We start from the raw sequence: 26,915 nt of genomic DNA, 5'->3' as shown, positions 1-26,915 counted from the left end.
TTGACAAATTATTACAAACAGCAACCAGCCAAGCAGAAGCATGGAGATAAATGGAGAAAAAATGAATCCCTTACTTTTGATGATCCTCATATGGTGGCAATCAGAAGACATTGATTTAGTCAATAAATGTCCCTGTTGTTTGATGAAGTCTCTTTATATCCAAAAACCGTTTTGTTAGAGCGTTTTCTTCAGTAATCCACAGGCTCAAACTCAGTCAAAACAATCAGTCAAAAAAATCCTAATTGTATCTGTAAAGTTCATAGAAACATGTCAAACAATGTTTATATTCAAACCTCAGGTTGTTTTTTAGCCTAAATGATCTATAATATTTCAACCGGACAATAACGTTGTCAATATAAAAGGTAAACAAGAAATGTACATGCACGAGAGTCCACTCGTTCAGACTGGTCTTACTCCCTCATTTATAAGAATAATAGCCTGAAACGATTTCTAAAGACTGTTGACATCTAGTGGAAGGCATAAGAACTGCAAATGGAGTCCTAAGTCAATGGATACTGTAATGGCATTGAATAGAAAACTACAAAACCCCCCCCAAAAAAACTTCTGTTATACTAAGACTATTGTAACAGTTTCGGAAACTTTAGAGTGTTTTCTATCCAAATCTACCAGTTGTATGCATATCATATCTTCTGGGCCCAATTAGCAGGCCGTTTAATTTGGCCATGCTTTTCATCCAAAATTCCGAATGTTGCCCCCTACCCTAGAGAGGTTAAACATTATGGCTACCACAGCATTCTGCAGCGATGCAGAATCTGGTTTGCGCCTAGTGGGACTACCATTTGTTTTTCAACACGACAATGACCCAAAGCATATCTCCTGGCTGTGTAAGGGCTATTTGACCAAGAAGGAGTGTGATGGAGTGCCGCCTGACCTCCACAATCACCCGACCTCAACCCAATTGAGATGGTTTGGGATGAGATGGACCGCAGAGTGAAGGAAAAGCATCCAACAATTGCTCAGCATATGTGGGAACTCCTTCAAGACTGTTGGAGAAAATGCCAAGAGTGTGCAAAGCTGTCATCAAGGCATTGAAGTATCTATAGTGTTAAAAATATATTTTGATTTATTTAATACTTTTTTTGGTTACTACATGATTCCATAAGTGATATTTTATAGTTTTGATGTCTTCACTATTATTCTATAATATAGAAAGTAGCAAAAATAAAGACGAAACATTGAATGAGAAGGTGTGTCCAAACATTTGACGTATTATACATGTTGTTGCTATTATTAGGCTAACAGAAGAACACATATCTTTGGACAGATCCAGGGAGGCCCGCCCCGAGTCTCAGGGATTGCTGGTGGTCATAGGGACAAAGAAAGTCACTTCCTGCCGCTAATTAACTAATGGATAGTAAATGAATAATTTAATAGGCAACTTATTGGAAATGTCCGAATAATTGGCATACCAATACCTACTGCAGGCCATATGCATTTCATTTTAATTTCAAAGTTCCAATTAGTTGTTTACTCACATAAATGCTGCATATTATTGTTAAGAAAAATGATCACTTCCACGGTGGAGGGTTCAGGCATGGTTCTCCTTTTGTCCATGGTCCAGCTTGCCGAGTCGGATACTATTTCACTGCTGCTGCTGCTGTTGGCCGGGACGCAAATCACACTTCTCACCAACTTGGCTATCCGTGGATATACTGTGCTCTTTTGGACTTCCACCAGCCCAACAGATCTCTTTTGTCTGCCATCACAGGCCTCTGTTGTATATCTTGTCACGTCATCATCATCTTCTTCATCAGCATTCTCTGTGACTTTTTTCCACTCTGAAAAGTCCAACTCTCTTCTCTTGGCGGGTTGTGGCATAGACACAGTATTCTGTAGGCTCCTCTGATGGTGGCACAGCCATGGATTGTAAAAGTTTGCACACATGGTCATAGACATCTTGCCTGTCTTGGGCGGCCAGCATCCTCAACTGGTTGAACTTGGGCCAGATGAATGTTGCCACCTTTTGTAGGTCTTTGATGTTCACCTTCCTCTCCAATCAACCGCTGTGATGCTGTCGCACAGCAGCCTGCTGTTGCTAGGCAAGTACGTGGGGCTGACAGTGATACCTTAGTCTCTCTAACCTGAGACAAACCAGGTTAAATAAGAGTAAGATACTTTTCCAGTTCCTTCTGTGTGTCAAAAAAATGGCTTTAGGAACTCCAGGGGATACTGCATGTAATTCTTTTGACTTTCTCTGTGGGGCTCTTTCTGCGGACCTACAGCTTCTTGTGCACTTCATTGTACATGTCCTGAACAGAGTTGAGGGTCAGGTACACCGTATTAAACCTTGTGTCTCCCATCTGCAGCTGGCTCTTTGAGAGTTGCACAGCCAGCCCAGACTGCTTGACAGCTGTAGAGCGTATAATAAGCACATCATAAACTTTCAAACCCGTTTCATGGCAAATACGATGCCCATGGAAAGCTATATGAATGAATTAGGCCTAAATTATTATTATTATTATTATATTGGCTATATTCATTATATTCCTAAATGCACTGTTGCTAAAGGTATTACATGTTTATATAAAGCAAAATAATTAGGATAACATACTGCATTGTATTAATTTTGCTTATATCATCATATCATATGTAACCTACCTGACAAGGTACTTTACTGCTGTGAGCGTTTCAGCAATGTCAGGTGCATCGATGGCCAGTGCTGCTCCCTCAAGGCCATGTCACAGCACCGTGTATAGAACTTGGTTCTGTCAGTCCAGTCTCTGATATGGCCAAAGGGCTAGAACGATGTTGGAGCGCTGGTCAGTTTCCCAAACAATGTGTTGCTTATTGACGTAGAGTTGAGGCCAAATTTGGTCACTAGCAGCTTCACTATTTCTCCCGGTTTTTACATCTTCTGCTGGAAACTGTGCTGTGGTCAGGTTGGAAATCTGGAAATCTGCAGTAATATAATGGCATGTTATCGTCAGATAACTAAGCTGCCGATAGTCGTCAGTCCGTATGTCGGGATGTTTTAACTTCTCTGTCAGGTTCTCTCTTTTCGTCTGCCAGGCTCAGACATCTGGCGGAGACAGTCTGGTGGAGGGGCAGAACAGAGGTAGCATGCACCTTCCCGTAAGTAGCCAGCACATCAATACGCTTTTGGGCAAGCTCGTCAAAGCCTGCCCCTTCTACAGTATTGAAGAGCCAAACATCCTTGCCAAACATCCTTGTCATGTACCGACTACTTTACTTTAACTTCTTGACGCTACCAATCCCTGTAGCGGGATAATTTTCATCTTCAACTGCTGAATAGCATATCACAACAGTCAAATAATATTACTAGAAAATATTCATATTCATGAAATCACAAGTGCAATATTTTGAAACACAGCTTAGCCTTTTGTTAATCACCCTGTCGTCTCAGATTTTGTAATTATGCTTTACAGCGAAAGCAATCCAAGCGTTTGTGTAAGTTTATCGATAGCCTAGCATAGCATTATGTGCACTTAGCATCAGGAAGCTTGGTCACGAAAATCAGAAAAGCAATCAAATTAACCGTTTACCTTTGATGATCTTCGGATGTTTTCACTCACGAGACTCCCAGTTACACAGCAAATGTTCCTTTTGTTCCATAAAGATTATTTTTATACCCAAATTACCGACGTTTGTTTGTCGCGTTATGTTCCGAAATCGACAGGAAAGAGCGGTCACGACAACGCAGACGGAAATTCCAAATAGTCTTCACAATGTCCACAGAAACATGTCAAACATGTTTTATAATCATTCCCCAGGTAGTTTTTAAAATATATATTCGATAATATATCAACCGAGTGTGTAGCTTTTTCCATAACAGCGGGAGGAACAATGGCCGCTTCACTCAATTGCGCACCATCTCACTCTGAGAGCCCCCACCTCTCCACTTACGCAATGTGATCCTTCATGCTCATTTTTGAAAATGAAAGCCTGAAACTATGTCTAAAGACTGTTGACACCTTAGGGAAGCCACAGAAAAAGGAATCTGGTTGATATCCCTTTAAATGGAGGACAGGCACGCATAGGAACACAGAGGTTTCAAAATAAGAGGCACTTCCTGATTGGATTATCCTCAGGCCTGCAATGTCAGTTCTGTTATAGTCACAGACAATATTGTTACAGTATTGGAAACTTTAGAGTGTTTTCTATCCTAATCTGTCAGTTATATGCATATTCTAGCATCTGGTCATGGGAAATAGGCCGTTTACTTTGGGAACGTTATTTTTCCAAACATAAAAATAGTGCCCCCTAGCTTCAAGAGGTAAAGTGGCACAGTTACTTTTTTGTTAACAAATGCAGACATATAGGTTTGGCCTGGGGAAGAGGCCGTCGCACCAAAATGGCACTACAGAGAAGATGTACCAGTTGTCTTGATGTCATACTTTAAAAATGCCCCGTACTCTTTGCATTTTTTCATTGCCAGAGGATTTGCCAGGTCAAATGTTTTCCAGAGATCAGACTTCCCCTTTCACTCCTGAGCAACCAATATTCATTCGCCTGTGGCAAAACCCTTCTTCACATCCTTCGCATCCATTTTGCTGTGTTGTAACAGTTTTCTGAGGTTATAACCAATTTATTAATGCAATTATGATTGGCTCTCCTATGGTCCGGCCCTACCTTATCGGTCATGCCCTACATGCACGGTATATGCACTACATGCAAGTGCCACGTGAATAGAGCATGGTAATGTTTGAAGGGAGTAGGGAATGCTTTTGCTGTCTAAACAAATGAGGGATTTCATTAACAGAACTTTTCAGTAAGAGAAACAACAAGTAAAACAATGAATTAAAATGACTTTAATTAGGTATAGCGTCAGGAACATGGACAATGGGATACACACTGTTGATGGCTGCACTGCCTGTCCTGCTCGTTGACAGAGAGGAGGAGAGATACAAGGTGCTGCATTTAAAAAATATATGTTTTATGTACACAGCCAGACAAGCCCGAGCTGGAATTTGAGCCTGGCTTGGAATGACAACTCTACCCCCAACCTTGAGCCTAATGCTAACCCTAACTCTGAAGAAACAAATATCCATGTACTTGCAAGTGGGGGGAAAAAGTCCAGTGTGGCAGTCTCCTGTACCTCTCCATATATATTTATTTATCTGTGTCTTTCAGAAGGGTTAAAAAGCGCAAGTAAAATTTTGGCGTGACCAATAAAGTGATCTTAATCTTAAACAATTCTGCCTCTATTGTCCTTTGTATCATGGTTATCTGCTGATGACCTGTTTTAACGCTACTGTCTGTCTGTCCCCCATGCAGGGTCCAAGTCGCGACCTTTCAGTGAGGAATACAAGCGGATCCCTCCTCCCAAGCCAAAGAGGAACCCTAACACGCAGCTGAGTACCTCCTTTGATGAGTCCTACATCCAGAATCATGGCAACAGGAAGGAAGGAAGGAGGGAAAAGTCCTCATCACAGAGCCAGAGCCCAGCCCCAGATACGGAGGACGAGGACGAGCCTGTCTACATCGAGATGGTCGGTAACATTCAGAGGGAACTGAAGCAACGCCTCTTGGAGGACGAGGACCAGAGTGAGTCGGTCTACGAGGAAATGAAATACCCCATGTTCGACGACATGCTCCAGGACGCTAAGTGGGAACAGGACATGGAGCAGGGTCGTTCCTCCTCCTCCCACACCACCCCCCGGGGGTCCCTCTGTGACATCCCCGCCCCCTTCCCCAACCTGCTCACCCATCGGCCGCCCTTGCTGGTCTTTCCGCCAGCCCCTGCCCAGTGCTCGCCTAACTCGGATGAGTCACCCCTCACTCCGCTGGACGTCACAAAGCTGCCCATGCTGGAGAATGTTGCCACTGGGTACACCAACAAGCCCGGGGGAGGTGCCTCTCCCACGACCGCTGAGGCTCCGCCCCCCTCCTCCTCCCCCCACCACCGCAAGGGGGAGAGAGAGAGAGACAGGAAACGAGAACGGGAGAAGGAGAAGGATAGAGAGCGGGATCTCCAATTCACCCACACTATCACTGCGTCTGGTCGCTCCTCTGCCCCTCCCCTGCCCTCCACTCTCTACAAGGCATCGGCGTCGGCTCATGGGTATCCCAGAAGCCATTCCGCATGTCCCTCACCTGTAAGCATGGGTCGCTCGATCACACCGCTCAGCCTCAAGCGCCCACCACCTTATGACGCCCTGAAGATAGGTGGCAGCATGCCCCGATCCACCTCCTCCGTTGCGCATCCCGCCAAGAGCTCAGTTGGTCAGGAAGGGGGAGGCAAACTGAGTAACTCTTCTTCGGCCCACAGCTCCATGCAGAATGTGTCGCGTTCCCGCACCCCTACAAGCCCTCTCGATGAACTCACCAACCTGTTTACTGGTGGCCGGAATATGCTAAAGAAGGGATCGGGAGGGAGGAAGGTCAAGGAGTCCGCTGAATGTGAGTGCCTATGATTAGGTATTGGCACATACAATATTTTGTTCATTAGGGTTAAATTGTCTCAAATGATCTATGTAAATTCAGAGGGTGACTGCTAAAAAGTTGCTAAAAGGTATTGAATAAATTCACACATGGATTATACCTGTCAATCTGTCTCCTAACCAGAGACCACGAGCAATACCTAGAGACACAGGCCATGTCAGTGAGAAAAAAGAGTGAGAGGCAGTGTTAGAGGGAGAAATATAGAGAAACAGTGTTGGGAATAGAGGAAAAAACACAAAGAGAGAGGGAGGCAGTGTCAGAGGTGTTTTCAAGACGTTCAAACATTCAAAGATGACCAGCAGGGTCAAATTGTAGAGAGTACAACAATTCAGCACCTCAGGAGTAAATGTCAGTTGGCTTTTCATAGCCAAGCATTGAGAGGTTGAGACAGCAGGTGTGGTAGAGATAGAGAGAGGGAGGGAGAGAGAGTCGAGAACAGCGCATCTGGGACAAGATAGCATGTCTGGTGAACAGGTCAGGGTTCCATAGCCACAGGCAAAACAGCAGAAACTGGATCAGCAGCATGGCCAGGTGGACTGGGGACAGCCAGGAGACATCAGGCCAGGTAGTCCTGAGGCAGTCCTGAGACATGGTCCTGTAGAGATGAGTCAGAACAAGCTAGGACTGTGCGATATAATAGGGAGTTGTGGTTTCCAAAACACCAATATTCTACACAGTTTAGTGCAGAACACTGGCAATAAACTACAATGACCATAATGTATTGCTCACCCACTTTGGGGTGTCAGGTAGCCTCGTGGTTAGAGCATTGGGCCAGTAACCAAAAGGTTGCTGGATTGAATCCCAGAGCTGACAAGGTAAAAATCTGTCATTCTGCACCTGAGCAAGGCAGTTAACCCACTTGGATGTTGATTATGGCAGCCCCCCGCACCTCTCTGATTCAGAAGGGTTGGGTTAAATGCGGAAGACACATTTCAGTTGAAGGCATTCAGTTGTACAACTGACTAGGTATTCCCCTTTCCTTTCCTTACTTGTCAGGGAGAGAAGAGAGAACGCACAAGAGGGAAAGAAAGCAGTTGCTTTGCGAGGTACAGTATCTCTACCTGAAAATACATGATCTTAGTCAGTGGTTACCAAAAATATATATTTTTTAAACATGTTTTAAAAAACATAAGCCTATGCAACATTAACTTATATAAAAAAAAAGTCTAAGCCGTTATTTAATAAATTTTATTTTGCCTTTACTACTGTAGCCCATAGAAACGCATTGAATAACACAGTCATAAATGGCAAAAAAGTAACAAATAATCAGGAATAAGGTTTTGAAGTGTCTGTCCTGTATCTAGGAGATATAAGAAAGCTCAGGAAATACAGTTGAAGTCGGAAGTTTACATACACCTTAGCCAAATACATTTAAGCTCAGTTATTCACAATTCCTGACATTTAATCCTGGTAAGAAATCCCTGTCTTAGGGTCACCACTTTTTTTTAAGAATGTGAAATGACTAATAAATTATTTCAGCTTTTATTTATTTCATCACATTCCCAGTGGGACAGAAGTTTACATACACTCAATTAGTATTTGGTAGCATTGCCTTTAAATTGATTAACTTGGGTCAAACGTTTCGGGTAGCCTTCCACAAGCTTCCCACAAAAGGTTGGGTGAATTTTGGCCCATTCCTCCTGACAGCGCTGGTGCAACTGAGTCAGGTTTGTAGGCCTCCTTCTACGGGATTGAGGTCAGGGCTTTGTGATGGCCACTCCAATACCTTGACTTTGTTGTCCTTAAGCCATTTTGCCACAACTTTGGAAGTGTGCTTGTGGTCATCGTCCATTTGGAAGGCCCGATTACGTCCAAGCTTTAACTTCCTGACTGATGTTGCTTTAATATAGCCATATCATTTTCCTTATTCATGATGCCATCTGTTTTGTGAAGTGCACTAGTCCCTCCTGCAGCAAAGCATCCCAACAACATGATGCTGCCACCCCCGTTCTTCACGTTTGGGATGGTGTTCTTCAGCTTCGGCAAACATAACAATGGTCATTATGGCCAAACAGTTCTATTTTTGTTTCATCAGACCAGAGGACACTTCTCCAAAAAGTACGATCTTTGTCCCCATGTGTAGTTGCAAACTGTAGTCTGGCTTTTTATGGCGGTTTAGGAGCAGTGGCTTCTTCCTTGTTGAGCGGCCTTTCAGGTTATGTCGACATAGGACTCGTTTCACTGTGGATATATATACTTTTGTACCTGTTTCCTCCAGTATCTTCACAAGGTCCTTTGCTGTTGTTCTGGGATTGATTTGCACTTTTCACAACAAAGTACGTTCATCTCTAGGAGACAGAACACATCTTCTTCCTGAGCGGTATGATGGCTGCGTGGTCCCATAGTACTTATACTTGCATACTATTGCTTGTACAGATGAACGTGGTACCTTCAGGTGTTTGGAAATTGCTCCCAAGGATGAACCAGACTTGTGGAGGTCTACAATTTTTTTTCTGAGGTCTTGGCTGATTTCTTTTGATTTTCCTATTATGTCAAGCAAAGAGGCACTGAGTTTGAAGGTAGGTGCTTGAAATACATCCACAGGCACCTCCAATTGACTCAAATTATGTCAATTAGCCTATCATAAGCATCTAAAGCCATGACACAATTTTCTGGAATTTTCCAAACTGTTTAAAGGCACAGTTATTTTATTGTATGTATACTTCTGACCCACTGGAATTGTGATACAGTGAACTATAAGTGAAATAATCTGTCTGTAAACAATTGTTGGAAAAATGACTTGTGTCATGCACAAAGTAGATGTCCTAACCGACTTGCCAAAACTATAGTTTGTTAACAAGAAATATTTGGAGTGGTTGAAAAACGAGATTTAATGACTCCAACCTAAGTGTATGTAAACTTCCGACTTCAACTGTATTGTGTATGGGTTACCTTCAGACGAGTCCCGTGACACTTGTGAGAAAAAAAACAGAGATTACCATTGTGTATTTGAGAGTCTCCCCTTTCCACATAGTGGTCATACTAGTTTGAAGGCCAAACCGTTTGTACGCTACTGTTTTCACAAGAAGGCCAATTTTCAGGACGTCTCATGCTCTGACAAACATAGCTGTATATCGGCCGACATTGGCAGATGTGGTGGATTGAAATGCAGTCCATGCAAAAGACTGATATCTCTAGTTTAAATTGACAGAATCTGTCGGGATTTTTTAAATTATGTTACTTGAAGGCTGTGTCAATAGACTCTTAAGGATTCAAAACTGTTCTGTAAGTAATGTTTGTACAGTAGGCTATAGGCTTTGGTTGAATTGCCCTGCCAGTGGTGTTCTTCTCAGACCATTTAGAAATTATACATATTTTTAAATCTATGTGACCACAATGGTAATAGATTATTTGTTGTATTCGTTGTGAGACACAGCGGAGTGAGCCTAATAATTTGCCTTCTTTATTTTACTGGACTGATGGCCTGCATCAGGGGCGGAGGGAGGAAAGGAGGCTGCCTCACCTGTCTCACCGTTCCTCTGCTCTCCCTCCTTGCGCTGAGAAAAGGGGACACAGTCTTCCAGCTGATGCACCAATTCATGTTGTTACACCTATGACCAGAGAAAGTTAAATATTCCTCAATACTAAAAAAGACACATGCTACTAATAACAATGGAAGCTTATTGAAACACTTCGTTATACTCATTGATTGCATCTCCAGTGCTGGTTATAGCATGAGTGCAAGTATGGAGAACATGCATTTTATGACTTAAAGTGGCTTCGGAAAGTATTCAGACACCTTGACTTTTTCCACATTTTGTTACATTACAACCTTATTCTAAAATGGATTTAAAATAAATAAATAAAATCTCATAAATCTACACAGTACCACATAACAACAAAGCAAAAACTGTTTTTTAGACATATTAGCAAATTTATATATGAATTTATTTTAATCACATTTACATAACTAGTCAGACTATTTAGTCAGTAGTTTGTTGAAGGACCTTTAAAAGTGATTACAGCATTGAGTCTCTTTGGTATGTTGCTACAAGCATGGCACACCTGTGTTTGGGGAGTATCTCCCACTCTTCTCTACAGATTCTCTCAAGCTCTGTCAGGTTGGAAGCTCTATGGACAATTCCTTGAACCTCATGGCTTGGTTTTGCTTGGACATACACTGTTAACTGTGAGACCTCATATAGTCAGGCGTGTGCCTTTCCAAATAATGTCCAATCAATTACATTTAACACAGGTAGAATCCAATCAAGTTGTAGAAACATCTCAAGGATGATCAGTGGAAACAGGATGCACCTGAGCTCAATTTTGAGTCTCAAAGAAAATACTTACGTAAATAAGATATTTTTATCGTTAAAAAATGTGCACAAATTTCTAAAAAACAGTTTTTGCTTTGTCATTGTGTGTAGATTGCGAATGATTTTTTCATCCATTTCAGAAATAGGCTGTAAATGATCAAAATGTGGAAAAAGTCAAGAGGTCTGAATACTTTCCGAAGGCACTCTGTAAAAGTGTTGAAGATGTTATTCAGCACTGTCAATACTAATTTAAGCAGGAACTTATAAAAACATCAGCTCTTTGTTGTATTAAATGAGTCTCTCTCTAGTCAGGGTTTTAAAAGTTTTGAAATCTCACTGTATCAACTTTGCTGTCCGCTCGAGGCTTGTTTTTACAGTCTTTGGCTCGATGAAACTCTGCAAACACAGTAATCTGAGCTTTCTGATTGGTCGGCAGTAGGCCTATAGCTGCATTTAATTTTCTCTCTGGGCCTGCAGGGTATGCAGAGTTCTACCTTCAAACACATTAAATGGTTAAAAATGGGAAGTCATTATTTTAAATAAAACAAATATTTTATTATGTAAATTAACGTCAATAAATGATGGTTAATAAGTGAGAAGCAGTAATGGGCAGTCACTACCATCATGTGACTTATTTATTTTTTTAATATTCTGTGTTGTTTATAGCATTCAACCCACATAATGCATATTGCATCTACTGTACTGTGTAAAAATCGAAATAAAAAACTGTGATCATAACCAAACCGACCTCAAAAAATACTAATCGCTCAGCACTAGTGTGTGAGCCCGGATGTATCAGAGAGCCAGCGAGATGTGGAGAGAGACAGCAGACAGTGTGTGCTGTGGGATTGAGGGAGCATGGAGGAGGCCAAATCAGCAGGTGGTGTGTGTGCACGGGCACTGTCAACCAGTGTTAGGAGTATGTGTCCAGCAAGGAGGATTAGCATGAATCTAGAACTTCTGTGACACACTGCCTCTCCCATAAACCTGTCATGATGCAGATCACAAGCACGGGCACACACACACACAGAAAGACTCCCTCAATCTCACACACTCATCCCCCCACACATGTGCAGACTAAGAATAAAAAAGCAACTGAAGAGGATGTCATCCAAGTAAACGAACACAAATATGTTAAGCATATCCCTAAGCACATCGTTTATGAGCGCTTGGAACACCGCTGGGGCGTTGGTCAGGCCGAAGGGCATCACCAAGTATTCATAGTGACCAGTAGGCGTGTTGAAAGCGGTCTTCCACTCGTCACCAGGTCTGATCCGCACAAGATGGTATGCGTTCCGCAGGTCAAGCTTAGTGGAAAAAACTGCTTCCTGGAGCAGCTCGAAGGCTGTGGCCATAAGGGGTAGCGGGTAACGGTTACGGACGGTTATGGCATTGAGTCCCCGGTAGTCGATGCAAGGACGTAATCCACCGTCTTTCTTGGCCACAAAGAAAAACACTGCTCCCGCCGGGGAGGTGGATGGACGCATGAGGCCTGCTTCCAGAGCGTCCTTGATGTAGGTATCCATAGCAGCTCGTTCGGGTGGAGATAGGGAAAAGATCCGACCCCTGGGGGGGCAAGTGCCCGGAAACAGTTCGATGGGGCAATCATAAGGTCTATGGGGTGGTATCATGGTGGCCCTCTGTTTGCTAAATACCAGTTTGAGGTCATGGTAACACTCGGGAACTCGGGTCAAGTCGATGGATTCTAAAGACTCGGGAATTCGGGAAAATACAAGTAGCTTGGCACGTAGGACCCCACTGCTTGATAGTGCCCACAGACCAGTCGATGTGAGGGTTATGGCTGTGAAGCCAGGGGTATCCAAGGACGAGAGGGAACTCGGAACAGGAGATCAAATGAAAGTTCATCAATTCCTGGTGTTGTGAAACTGAAAGTCGCAAGGAGGTAGTGACATGAGTGACAAGTCCAAATCCCAAAGGGCTTCCATCCAATGTAGTAACCCTCATGTGGTCACTTAGAGGTTCAGAGGGAACGCCATTCTCCTTCGCCCAGACACCATCCATGAAGTTATCTGCGGCTCCAGAGTCTACCAAGGCTTGAAGGTGAAGCTTGTGGTTGTCCCAGGAAAGGGTGACTGGAATGAGCAGACGGGAGTTGGACGGATGGGAGGAGGTTATGTTTCCCGTTACAGTTCCCCCCGGTCTGTACGGGACAGAGCGTTTCCCTGGAGCCCGGGACACGTGGAACGGAAATGGCCCGGTTTGCCGCAATATAGACAGCGTCGCTCCCTCATCTGGCGGTCTCTCTCAGCCTGGGAGATGCGTCCAATCTGCATGGGTTCCGGTGGAGCCAGCGAGGATAAAGGTGTGGACTCGGAGCTGGGACTGATAGGGGCTAGAGGTCTACGGTTGAGTTCTCTCTCTCTCAGACGCTGGTCATTGCGTGAGGCCAACTTGATCAGGGACTCGAGATTGTCCGGTGGTTCCCGAGTGGCCAGTTCATCTTGGATAGTGTCGGAAAGGCCTTTCAGAAAGCACACTGTGAGCGCCTCGTTGTTCCAGCCACTCGCTGCTGCCACCGTGCGGAACTGGATGGCATAGTCCGTCACGCAGCGCCGACCTTGGTGGAGAGTCAGGAGCTGCTTGGCTGAGTCAGGACCACTGCTTGGGCCTTGAAACAAAGGCAGAGTAGCTGGCACAGCAGGAACTATGGGCATCCCACACAGCAGTAGCCCAGGCCAGGGCTTTTTCCGACAGCAGGGTGATGATATATGCGATCTTAGACCGGTCGGTGGGGAACGACGAGGGTTGCAGCTCGAAGGAGAGAGAACATTGGGTGAGAAACCCTTTACAAGCACTTGGATCACCTGAGAACCATTGGGGAGGTGGAAGACGAGGTTCAGCCAGAGGGTTAACTGCCATGGGTACGTGAATCTGAGGTACTGGGACGGGAACTGTTGCCGGGGTAAGTCGATCAGATATCTGCTTTATGGAAGTCAGCATCTCCGACAGAAGATGAGAATGTCTAGCCATTAAGGCCTCTTGCTGAACCAGGGCGGCTTCGTGGCGTTGGACAGTCTCCTGGTGGTGGGACAGCATGGCAACAAGGTCCTGGGAACTGGCTGCCTCTGGGTTCATTATTGGCTCTGTGTTTCTGTCAGGACCCGGTTACGAACCCGGGTCTCCGGAGTGAGAAACAGTCACTTAACCAACTGAGCCACGAATAGTCGGCAGAACCCAGAAGATGAGGCAGACACAGCAGTACTTGAGACGGTGTATTTAATGAAGTAAACAAGTGAAGTTCTTCAGGAAAACATGTAACTCCACAACCTCAAAAGGAATTCCACAAGAACAAAGGTAATCCTCCAAGACAAAAAAGGTAAATCCACAAGGTGGAAGGTATAGCACAAAAAGCCTCAAAAGATACTCAAAAACAAACAAACAAGAACAAAAAACAGAATTCCACAAGAGTCCACCGGGATCAACAAGAGTTCACAGAGTACTAGGGCTGGGTGCTAACATACAAACACAGAGCAAAGAACTGAGGAAAACAAAGGGTTTAAATACAATCAGTGGAAACGAGGCACAGGTGCAAATAATAATGGGGATCAAGGGAAAACAAAAGGTCAAAAGGCACAATGGGGGCATCTAGTGACCAAAAACCGGAACAACCCTGGCCAAATCCTGACAGACTTGCCATGCTGATATCAGTCTCCTGTCAATGGACTTGGCTGTGCTTGTCTTATTGTTTTATAGTTTCCGATTGGCTTTTTCTCTGTGCCATGGGGGAGATATTTTGGGCCCTCTGATTGGCTGCGATACCTCAACGAAGCTCTGTGCATCCAATAAAAGTATAACCTCCAGGATCCAGCAGCATGGGGCTAGAGAGGCAGGGGAGGTTAGAATATTCTGGAGCATAGCAGTGTAGCAGTGTAGCAGTGTAGCAGCAATATAACACAGCATGGCTGGCCTATTTATAGGCCTGGCATTGCATGCATCCTGAGACTCACAGCACAGCACAGCACAGCACAGCACAGAGAGTAGCAGGAATACAACACGCGAAAAGGAATAGGAACAAATACATGGTACGGATGATAGTCGAGAGTCGTAGTGTTTACCCACATGGAAAATATGTATACAGTACCAGTCACAAGTTTGGACACACCTACTCATTCAGAGGTTTTTCTTAATTTATTCTATTTTCTACATTGTAGAATAATAGTGAAGACATCAAAACTATGAAATAACACTTATGGAGTCATGTAGTAACCAAAAAAGTGTTGAACAAATAAAAATATATTTAGATTTTAGATCCTTAAAATTAGCCACCCTTGGTCTTGATGACAGCTTCGCACACTCTTGGCATTCTCTCAACCAATTTCACCTGGAAAGCTTTTCCAACAGTCTTGAAGGAGTTCCCACATACGCTGAGCACCTTTTGGCTGTGTTTCCTTCACTCTGCGGTCCAACTCATCCCAAACCATTTCAATTGGGTTGAGGTCGGGTGATTGTGGAGGCCAAGTCATTTGATGCAGCACTCCATCACACTCCTTCTTGGAGGTGTGTTTTGGGTCATTGTCCTGTTGAAAAACAAATGATAGTCCCACTGCTATGGTAGCCATGCTGGTTAAGTGTGCCTTGAATTCTAAATAAATTACTGACAGTGTCACCAGCAAAGCACCCCCACACCATCACACCTCCTCCTCCATGCTTCACGGTGGGAACCACACATGCAGAGATCATCAACCGTTCACCTACTCTGATTCTCACAAAGACACAGCGGTTGGAACCAAAATTTGGACGAATCAGACCAAAGGACAGATTTCCACCATCTAAATGTCCATTGTTCGTGTTTCTTGGCCCAAGCAAGTCTCTTCTTCTTATTGGTGTCCTTTTGTGGCGTTTTTTTTGCAGCAATTCGACCATGAAGGCCTCATTCACGCAGTCTCCTCTGAACAGTTGATGTTGAGCTGTGTCTGTTACTTGAACTCTAAAGCATTTATTTGGGCTGCAATCTGAGGCTGGAAATTCTAATGACCGTATCCTCTGCAGCAGAGGGAAGTCTGGGTCTTCCTTTCCGAGAAACCTGAATTTTTCCGGATTTACTGACCTTTGTGTCTTAAAGAAACGATGGACTGTCATTTCTCTTCCTTTATTTTGAGTTTATTTGAAATTCCACAAATGAACTTTTAACAAGGCACAAATGTTAATTGATATGCAATTCCAGGTGACGACCTCATGAAGCTGGTGTAGAGAACGCCAATAGGGTGCAAAACTGTCATCAAGACAAAAGAATGGCTTCCTAAGTATAAAATATATTTAGATTTGTTTAACACTTTTTTGATTACTACATGATTTCATATGTGTTTTTTCATAGTTTTGATGTCTACAATTATTCTACAAATTAGATACTAGTAAAAATAAAAGAAAACCCCTGGAATGTGTAGGTGTGTCTGAACTTTTGACTGGTACTGTAGATGTTTACTCAAATATGGAAATAATTTTTTTAATGACAGATGGCTGCTATATTTAGTTTTATTTTGGTTGAGAAAGGTTGGTTTGAGAATGTTTTACTAAGAGAGACTGAACCAGATTTTCCTGGAGCCCCACCTCAAGTGTAGCTTCTTAAAGTAATACTTCAATGAATGTTAATATTCAGTTCTGTTACAAATGTCTCAAAATATCTAGGTAAATTCAGAGTGACTGCTAAAAAGTTGCAAAAAAGTATTGAATATATCCACCTACGGATTATACCTGTCTTCTACCCTGAGAGATAAATAAAGAGAGACAAGCCATTTAAGAAAGAAAAAGAGAGGAGGGGCAGGTGGAGGCACTGTCAGAAGGAGAAAGATAGACAGTGTTGGAAATAGATTAAGAGGCACAAAGAGAGAGGGAGGCAGTGTCATATGTGTATGTGTGTGTGTCGTATGTATCAGAGAGCCAGTGATATGTGGAGAGAGAAAACAGACCGTGTTTGTATGTATAATGGATCCCCATTAGCATCTACCCTTTCTGGGGCCCAGCAAAATTAAGGCAGTTATATACCATTTAAAAAACATTACAATACATTTCACAACATACAGTTGAAGTCAGAAGTTTACATTCACCTTCAGCTTTTATTTCTTTCTTTCATCACATTCCCAGTGGGTCAGAAGTTCACATACACTCAATTAGTATTTGGTAGCATTTCCATTAAATTGTTTAACCTGGGTCAAACATTTTGGGTAGCCTTCCACAAGCTTCCCATAATAAGTTGGGTGAATTGTGGCCCATTCCTCCTGACAGAGCTGGTGTAACTGAATCAGGTTTCTAGGCCTCCTTGCTCCCACAAGCTTTTTCAGTTCTTCCCACAAATATTCTATGGGATTGAGGTCAGGACGTTGGGATGGCCACTCCAATACCTTGACATTGTTGTCCTTAAAGCCATTTTGCCAAAACTTTGGAAAATGCTTGGGGTCATTGTCCATTTGGAAGGCCCAATTGTGACCAAGCTTTAACTTCCTGACGGATGTCTTGAGATGTTGCTTCAATATATCCACATACGATCTTTGTCTCAATGTGCAGCTGCAAACCATAGTCTGGCTTTTTTATGGCAGTTTTGGAGCAGTGGCTTCTTCCTTGCTGAGCGGCCTTTCAGGGTATGTCGATACAGGACTTGTTTTAGTGTGGATATATATACTTTTGTACCCGTTTCCTCCAGCATCTTCACAAGGTCCTTTGCTGTTGTTCTGGGATTGAATGGCACTTTTCGCATCAAAGTACTCTCTAGGAGAGAAAGTCTCCTTCCTGAGCGGTATGTCGGCTGCGTGGTCCCATGGTGTTTATACTTGCATACGATTGTTTATACAGATGAACGTGGTACCTTCAGGTGTTTGGAAATTGCTCCCAAGGATGAACCAGTCTTGTGGAGGTCTACATTTTTTTCTGAGGCTGATTTCTTTTGATTTTTCCAGGATGTCAAGTATAGAGGCACTGAGTTTGAAGGTAGGCCTTGAAATACTTCCACATGTACACCTCCAATGAACTCAAATGATGTCAATTAGCTTAGAAGCTTCTAAAGCCATGACATCATTCTCTGGGATTTTCCATGCTGTTTAAAGGCACAGTCAACTTAGTGTATGTAAACTTCTGACCCACTTTGTGATACAGTGAATTATAAGTGAAATAATCTGTCTCTAAACAATTGTTGGAAAAATGACGAAGTAGATGTCCTAACCGACTTGCCGAAACTATAGTTTGTTAACAAGAAATTTGTGGAGTGGTTGAAAAGCTAGTTTTAATGACTCCAAGTGTATGCAAATTTCCGACTTTATTTAAGTGTGTGCCCTCAGGCTACTACTATACTATCACATATCTACAACACAAAATCCATGTGTATGTGTTTATAGTGTGTATGTTATCTGCAGTGGAATTGAGGGAGCATGGAGGAGGCAAGACTAACAGGTGGTGTGTGTGTGTGTGCACAGACGCTGTCAGTCAGTGTTTGTCCAGCAAGGAGAAGTAGCATGAGCCCAGAACTTAAAACCCCGTTTTTTCCCCAATTTCGTTGTATCCAATTGGTAGTTAGTCTTGTCTCATCGCTGCAACTCCCGTATGGACTCGGGAGAGGCGAAGGTCGAGGGCCGTGCGTCCTCCAAAACACAACCCAGCCAAGCCGCACTGCTTCTTGACACAATGCCTGCTTAACCCAGAAGCCAGCCGCACCAATGTTTCGGAGCAAACGCCATACACCTTTACCCGGCCCGCCACAGGAGTTGCTAGGGTGCGATGGGCCAAGAACATTCCTGCCGGACAAACCCTCCCCTAACCCGGACGACGCTCAGCCAATTGTCTACCACCCCATGGGTCTCCCGGTCACGGCCAGCTGTGAGAGAGCCTGGACTTGAACCAGGATCTCCAGTGGCACATCAAGCACTGCGATGCAGTACCTTAGATGATTGCGATGCAGTAGCTTTGACCACTCGGGAGCCCAGAACTCCTGTGAAACAAATGCTTCTCCCATAGGCCTATCATGATGCAGATCACACACACACACACGCTCCTGACCAATTGTGCTATTTTGTGTTTTTCAACCTCTCCTTGGCCAAGTCTGCAATACCTACATGTTTGAAGCAGACCACCATCGTCCCTGTGCCCAAGAATGCCAAGGTGCTCAATGAACAGCATTCTCATGTAGGTGTTTCTTTCGTCCAGGTGGGAAAGGGCGTGTGGAGTGCAATAGAGATTACATCATCTGTGGCTCTGTTGGAGCAGTATGCGATTTGGAGTAGGTCCAGGGTGTGATGATGGTGTTGATGTGAGCTGTGACCAGCCTTTTTCAAAGAAATTCTTGACTAGAGATGTGAGTGCTACAGGGCGACATAGCAACACGAAAACACACTCTCTCTCTCTCTCTCTCTCTCTCTCTCTCTCTCTCTCTCGCCCTCTCTCTATCCTCTGCTCTGGCTGGCAAATGGACCGTGCTCAAGAAGGTTATTACGGCTCATACACTTGCCAGTGAATATAATTGAAAAAAGCTTTCATCTGCTAGCAAAGCAATTTCCTTAATGCCTTTAGCGCACATGAAGGACGTGATGAATGTGGTGGCAAATGGACAGGCTGTGAGCGCAGGTTGCAGGGTTTAAAAAGACAGCCCAGCCGCCCAGCAGAGGACAGGAAAAGAGGCATGAGGACGTGTGGGCGGGCGGAGAAAGCATGAGTAGAATAAGCATGCATAAATGGACAGTGTAGAAGAGAAGGGATGACCAGAACACGACACCATGATCTCGCTGGTGTAGGGTGCTAGACCATTCAACCTGAGGGGTTGTACAGAGATAATAGGCCATCTGGCATTGCTATAGCTTCCTCTTGGCACAATGTAGACAACCTTAGACATCTGCAAAATTTTGGGAAATATGGCCTCCTCCTTTCTAGCTACACCCCTCTGCACCCAACAGTATTCAGCTCTATAGTGACACCCCGTGGTCATATCATACTGCAGTATCTTAACATCCCAAAAGACCCAAGGACTCCTTAGGGACCTGTGCTGTGTTGATCTGAGAGGATTGGAGTGGTGCCCTGAATGAAGATCTGATCCTTTCTTATCTACATACATTTTTATTTTTATTTATTTGGGGTGATTTAACATTTATTTAGTCAGAGATTGTAACGTTCGTCATAACGAGGAGACCAAGGAGCAGCGTGAGATGAATACATTCCTCTTTATTTAAACGAAGAACACTGAAGAACACTGAAGAACACTGAAGAACACTGAAGAACACTGAAGAACACTGAAGAACACTGAAGAACACTGAAGAACACTGAAGAACACTGAAGAAACGTGCCGCTATAAACACGAGTGCTGACATGCAACTACACATAGACAATAACCCACAACACCAAAATGGATAATGGCAACCTAAATAGGATCCCCAATCAGAGACAATGATAAACAGTTGCCTCTGATTGGGAACCAATTCAGGCCACCATAGACCTACATTTAGCTAGACAAACCAAAACCCCATAGATATACAAAAAACCCTAGACAAGATGAAAACACACATACCACCCTCGTCACACCCTGATCTAAACAAAATAATAAAGAAAACAAAGATATCTAAGGTCAGGGCGTGACAGGGATGTCATATTGAAACTCATGTTTTTTTTTTGTGACGCTTGCACAATATTCAAAATAATAAACACATGCATCAATACAAAATAAATACACTCTGGAAGTAAACATGAACCTTTGCTTAGACAGGGAAGTCATATCAAATGAAATGTATACAACAGGGAAGCAATTACAAAATACACATAATCAATCAACCAATCATGGCATTAAAACAACCATAGGGGAATAGGTTTGTCCAATTTTTCCTGGAGTTCATTCCATGTCTGGGTAGCATATAATCGAATGCAGTTTTCCCTAATCATGATGAGGTACGGGGGACATCAAGAACAAGCCAGTTCTGTGAGCAAGTCAATGGCTGTGTTTGCACAGGAAGCCCAAATCAGATCTTATGCTAATTATTTCCATATCTGATACCTATCTGATCTTTTCACTAATGGGTGAACAGGTGAAATGGGTGAACAGACAAAATAAATATGAAATCAAATTGTTTGACTTCCAATTTATACCACTTCCAAATGCGGATCTCAGTGGAGGCTCTTCAGAGGAGGAATGGAAGAACCATCCTCCTCAGTGAAGTTCATAAAAATGTAAATTGTAAAACATTTTAAAAGTAAAACCTTTTAGATAATACTATACTAAACATAATCACATCACCAAATAACTGATTAAAACACACTATTTTGCAAAGGTCTACAGTAGCCTCAACAGCACTTTGTAGGATAGCACCATGGTGCAGCCGGAGGAAAATTAGCTTCCGTCCTCCTCTGGGCACATTGAATCCAATACAAAACCTAGGAGGCTCATGGTGTTCACCCCCTCCCATAGACTTACACATTATGACAACTTCAGGAGGTTGTTCTCCAGCCTATCAGAGCTCTTGAATGATGAACTGACATGTTGTCCACCCAATCAAAGGATCAGATAATTAATCTAGCACTGACAGCATAAGCTACAGCTATCTAGCACTGCGGTGAATAAAAGGTGGTGAGTAGTTGACTCGAAGAGAGAGGGAGACAATAGTTGAACAGTTTTGAGTAAATTAATTTCTTCCAAAAAGAAGGAGAAGCAAGAGAGAAATAGAGAGAGATTTTGTCATTTTTTTCACTCTCAGTTTCAGCAAATGCATCTAGCTAGCTTAGCCTACTAGCCTACTGAAACACACTGCTCAAACAGAGGGATGCTATGTTAGCTAGCTGGCTATGACTTTCCAACACAACACTGGAACTCCTCCAAATCAAGGTAAGCTTTTGATTTGTTGTGCATTAAAGTCCACAAACAAATACTATGTGGCTGTTATGAGAGTGAACTCTGTTTACGTGTGATCAAAGGTGTATTCATTCCGCTGATTCTGTTAAAAAAATGTTTCTTAAAAGTAAAAAAAACTGCAACTGTTGTACAAATGATTACACCCTATATCAAATCAAATTTATTTGTCACACTCTAGCCAGCTAGATGCAGGCTAGAGTGTGCAAGGCGGTATTGAATGTCACTGTCTATCACCTCAAATTTGTCTCTCGACCTGTAAACTTTCATTCATAGGCTAGGTTGTAGCAACCTCATGAGTATAGGGAAAATGAAAGTACCATGTGAACTGGGTGAATTGAATATGAATCAGAGTCATCCAATATGCAGTAATAGAAATAAGGCCTTGCTCATAAAACATGTTTTGTCCTCCCTCATCTTAAACGGCACTGACCACCACTGGTAGATCTCAATCCTGATACAATTCTCATGTTCCACATGTGACCTCAGTCTGGACCCTCAGATCAGATTTTTTTGCTGTGAATTGGCTTTTTTGCATATGACCTGCCGCTACTATGACAAGCACCCAAAATGTAAAGGAACAGTGACAGAAAATGAGCATTTCATCTGTATGCTACTTCATTGGCTACATCAGTGTAAATGCACAAATCTGATATGGGTCACATGTAAATCTGAGTGTGGACAGTCATAAATAAAAATTGGATATGAAAAACAAAACTGAATTAGGTTCTTAGTTTGGTAGTATAAACACAGGTGGTATGCCTCCAATTAAAAAGAGATGAAAGATCGGTATGCTGCGCTTAAACAGGCAGACAAATTCTGGTATTATTTCCATGTATTGGTCTTTTGACAGCTCTTTCTACAATATTTGGGAAAAAGATCAGAATTGGGCTGTATGTGTAAATGCAGCTGTATGGTGTTTCTGTAAAACTGCATTATACAGCAATGGAAACCAGGCCACCCTAGATGGTGGCCTGGTTTCAGTAATAACAGGAAGGGGACTATGGTACACTGAGTCCAGAGGTTTTAGTGTAGTGGTGGCGTGCATATAGATTGTGTATAAGCATTTACTAAATGTAATAGCCTTTTCAAAACAACCCTCTCCCTCCCAGGTGAGGCCAAGACCAGGAGCCACAGTACAGAACCTCTATCTAGGCACGAGAGCAAAGCTCACCACGGAGGCAGCCAGGAGTCTCCCAAATCCCAGGAGTGGGATGGGCCCTCCGGACATTCACCCAACCCCACTGCCATGCCCAGCCGCCTGGGACGCTCTTCTGTCAGCCCCACCATGATGCTGGGGAGTGGGGTCACAGGTGAGGGCCTCTGCCTGGAGTTACACACAATTATTTTTTAATTACAGAAATGAATGTAAAAGAGAATGTGTTTTAGATGGAAATAGTTCAACAATTATTAGACTTCCAATGTTGGAGCCCATAGTGTTCGATTGGTAAGAGCTAATAATTTGGAAGACACATGAGAAGTCTCTACAAAATGTATTGGCATGACATTTGAGAATTACAAGTAGGCTATATGAGTATTTTATAACATAAAAAAATAATTATATCATGGAAGGCTAAATAATTCAGATATGGTGAAAGAAATGAATGTTTACATCATCAAATTTTAATGTGTACAAAATGTGGCTCAGAATCCTTGATACAGTGCATTGGGAAAGGATTCAGATCAGTTGACAATTTGTGACTTTGCAGATTTACTCCAAAATGTTTTATTTTTTATTCCCTCATCAATATACACACAATGCCCCATAATGACAAAACAAAAACAGGTTTTTAGATATTTTTTAATGAAATATCATAATTACATAGCTATTCAGACTCTTAGCTCAGTACTTTATTGAAACACCTTTGAGTCTTCAAGGGTGTGATGCTACAATCTTGGCACACCTGTATTTGTGCAGTTTCTCCCATTCTTCTCCGCAGATCCTCTCAAGCTCTCTCAGGTTGGATGGGGAGCGTTGATGCACAGCAATTTTCAGGTCTCTCCAGAGATGTTTGATCAGGTTCAAGTCTGGGCTCTGGCTGGGCCGCTCAAGGACATTCATAGACTTGTCCCGAAGTCACTCCTGCGTTGTCTTGCCAGTTTGCTTAGGGTCATTGTCCTGTTAGAAGGTGAACCTTCGAACCGGCGTTCTTCGTTTGTAGAAAGAGAGTCGGACCGAAATGCAGCGTGGTGGTTACTCATGTCTTTAATGAAGAAAAACGGAACGATACATGAAATAACTAATAAATACAAAAACAACAAACGGAATGTGAAACCTATTACAGCCTATCTGGTGAACACTACACAGAGACAGGAACAATCACCCACAAAATACACAGTGAAACCCAGGCTACCTAAATACGGTTCCCAATCAGAGACAACGAGAATCACCTGACTCTGATTGAGAACCGCCTCAGGCAGCCAACCTATGCTACACCCCTACTCAGCCGCAATCCCAATGCCTACACAACCCCAATACGAAACACAACATTTAAACCCATGTCACACCCTGGCCTGACCAAATATATAACGAAAACACAAAACACTAAGACCAAGGCGTGACAGGATCTCTGTGTACTTGGCTCCGTTCATCTTTTCCTCGATCCTGACAAGTCTCCCATTGCCTGCTGCTGATGAGGGAAAAAACATTTAATTCATTTTAGAATAAGCCTGTGACTTAACAACATTTGGAAAAAGTCAAGGGTTCTTAATACTTTCCGAATGCACTGTAAATTAAGATTGATCTCTTCTTGAATTGACTGTTGAGTTGGTTAAAGTCATATGCAACTGAAATGCAACTTGTGTGACCACTATGCATTTCTGACATTCAGTGCAACTGAGATGAAGTTAATAAAACGCAGGTGCTGAGGACAGAGCAGTCAAGGTTAGCTAACCGAAATAATTATGTTTCATTATTTGGTTTTAACTCCTTTTGAAGGCTAAAGCACAGCTAAACGAAGGACAGGGCAAATGTGCCTATAGGTCCTGACAACACTATCGGCCCTTACAACACAGGTCCTCAGACCATCCCTAGCAACAATGTACTGTACATCCTAACCGACTGAGCACGTCTCCCTACAGAATCCAAAGCGGTGTGTAAGCTGGGCCGGTCAGCCTCTACATCGGGGGTTCCTTCCCCGTGCGGGACTCCCCAGCACCAGCCCTCCGAGCCCCAGCCAGGCTATAGTCAGGTACCGCCGCATGCCACCACAGAATAAGAGAGCAAGCTAGAAAGAAAGTGCTTGTGAGCCCATGTGGGGCCCTTGTCCCTGTCTCTCTGTGTTCACCTGTGTGTCGGCTGTCTGACCCCATCCCCAAATCGTATTTTCCTCACCCCGAAGCACCATCCCCCTGTCACCTGTCCCACCACTATGTAGCTGTTTTGTCTCGTCTGTATTGCATTTATCCAGGGTCACTCTGCTTATTTGTGTTTTGTGGAGACATCTTCATCCTGTGGTATGTCAAGTTAATTGGTATACTCATATATACAGACATCAAACCTCAGTGATATAATAATCTGTTTCCATCTCAGGACAAGGAGCCAGGGCAAACTTTCTTACTCCCTCCTCCTTTTACTTTTAACACTATACCTACCTGTCCCTCCTTAATTTAGCTGGCCCTTACTTACTTCAGCTAAGCCCTTCCCTTTGTACACTGACTGAAACTTCCAATTTACTGGAACTGTACCACTGCACTTTGACCTTACCTCCACCTGTGCCTTTAGCTGGCCCTTAACCTGGATTTCGATCTGGTCCATAACTGGCACCTTCCATCTTCCCTTTTCTTTTACCTCTATGACCATCTATGCTATAACCTGACCCTTTAATCTAAACATTGATCAGGACTTTGACCTATGCCTGGCATTTTAACTGTTCTGTCTTTTACACAGCATTTTACCCGCTTTTCTCCCTGGCAGCACCTTCAGTTCCCAAACCCCTAGCAGATGTGCAGCTTCTACTTCTAAAAATGACCAAACGTGACTAATTTAATGTTTGATGTATGTATATACAGGGCCATGAAAAAGCATTTGCCCCTTTCTGATTTGCTCTATTTTTGCATACTTTTGATACTGAATGCTATCGGATCTTCAACCAAAACCTAATATTAGATAAAGGGAACCTGAGTTTACAAATAACAAAATATCGATCTATTATTTGTATTTATTTAATTAACAAAGTTATGCAACACCCAGTTCCCCTGTGTAAAAAAAGTAATTGCCCCCTTACACTCAATAACTGTTTGTGCCACCTTAACTGCAATGACTGCAAAGAAAGCTTCCTGTAATTGTTGATCAGTTGCATAACTTTGTTTATGAAATAAATTAAATCATGTTGTAATTGTTGTGTTATTTGTTCACTCAGGTTCCCTTTATCTAATATTAGGTTTTGGTTGATTACAAAATCGAATAACTAATATGCAAAAAATTTGAAAATCCGAAAGGGGGCAAATGCTTTTCCGCAGCACTGTATGTATACACAACATACAGTGCCAGTTAAAAGTTTGGACTCATTCCAGGGTTTTTCTTTATTTTTACTATGTTCTACATTGTAGAATCACAGTGAAGACATCAGTGAAGACAAATTATGAAAAAACACATATGGAGTCATATAGTAACCAAAAAAGTGTTAAACAATTCAATATATATATTTCAGATCCTTCAAAGTAGCCACCCTTTGCCTTGATGACAGCTTTGCACACTCTTGGCATTCTCTCAAACAACCTCATGAGGTTATGAGGTAGTCACTGGAATGCATTTGCTGCAGAGTATAACTTTCATTAGAGTTACCAGCCTCTGAAATTGAAGCCCAAATAAATGCTTCACAGAGTTCAAGTAACAGACACATCTCAACCTCAACTGTTCAGAGGAGACTGTGAATCAGGCCTTCATGGTTGGATTGTTGTGAAGAAACCACTACTAAAGGACACCAATAAGAAGAAGAGACTTGCTTGGGCCAAGAAGCACGAGCAATGGACATTAGACTGGTGTAAATCTGTCCTTTGGTCTGATGAGTCCAAATTTGATATTTTTGGTTCCAACCGCCGTGTGACTACCTCTTGAAGCTGGTTGAGAGAATGCCAAGATTGTGCAAAGCTATCATCAAGGCAAAGGGTGGCTGCTTTCAAGAATCTAAAATATACGTTTTTGTTTACTACATGATTCCATATGTGTTATTTTATAGTGTTGATGTCTCCACTATTATTCTAAAAAGTAGACAATAGTAAAAAAATAAAGAAAAAACGTTGAATGAGTAGGTGTGTCCAAAGTTTTGACTGGTACTGTTAGTGGAATGTTTAATGAGAGCACTATGTGTTTGTGTATGCTGTTGGTTATGGAACAAGTTTTTACTTTTCTTATATCTCTTTATGAGTGATCAACCATTCTTGAACATGTCTCATTGATGTAT

At 42.8% G+C, this 26,915-nt stretch overlaps 1 protein-coding gene across 1 annotated transcript in view; it reads left to right on the top strand.

Annotated features, from left to right (window-relative positions):
* nyap2a (neuronal tyrosine-phosphorylated phosphoinositide-3-kinase adaptor 2a) overlaps positions 1 to 26,915 on the top strand; it is a 116,929-nt gene that overhangs the window by 70,915 nt on the left and 19,099 nt on the right. The window contains exons 4-6 of the mRNA XM_035748323.2: positions 5,257 to 6,381; positions 22,623 to 22,823; positions 24,592 to 24,701. Coding sequence (XP_035604216.1) covers positions 5,257 to 6,381; positions 22,623 to 22,823; positions 24,592 to 24,701 — 1,436 coding nt within the window. The remainder of the gene's footprint in view (positions 1 to 5,256; positions 6,382 to 22,622; positions 22,824 to 24,591; positions 24,702 to 26,915) is intronic.

The sequence above is a fragment of the Oncorhynchus keta genome, chromosome 33, assembly GCF_023373465.1.
Source record: "Oncorhynchus keta strain PuntledgeMale-10-30-2019 chromosome 33, Oket_V2, whole genome shotgun sequence".
In the NCBI taxonomy this organism is placed as follows: domain Eukaryota; kingdom Metazoa; phylum Chordata; class Actinopteri; order Salmoniformes; family Salmonidae; genus Oncorhynchus; species Oncorhynchus keta.
Note: the sequence above shows the minus strand (reverse complement) of the source record. Positions and strands in the feature narration are given on the sequence as shown.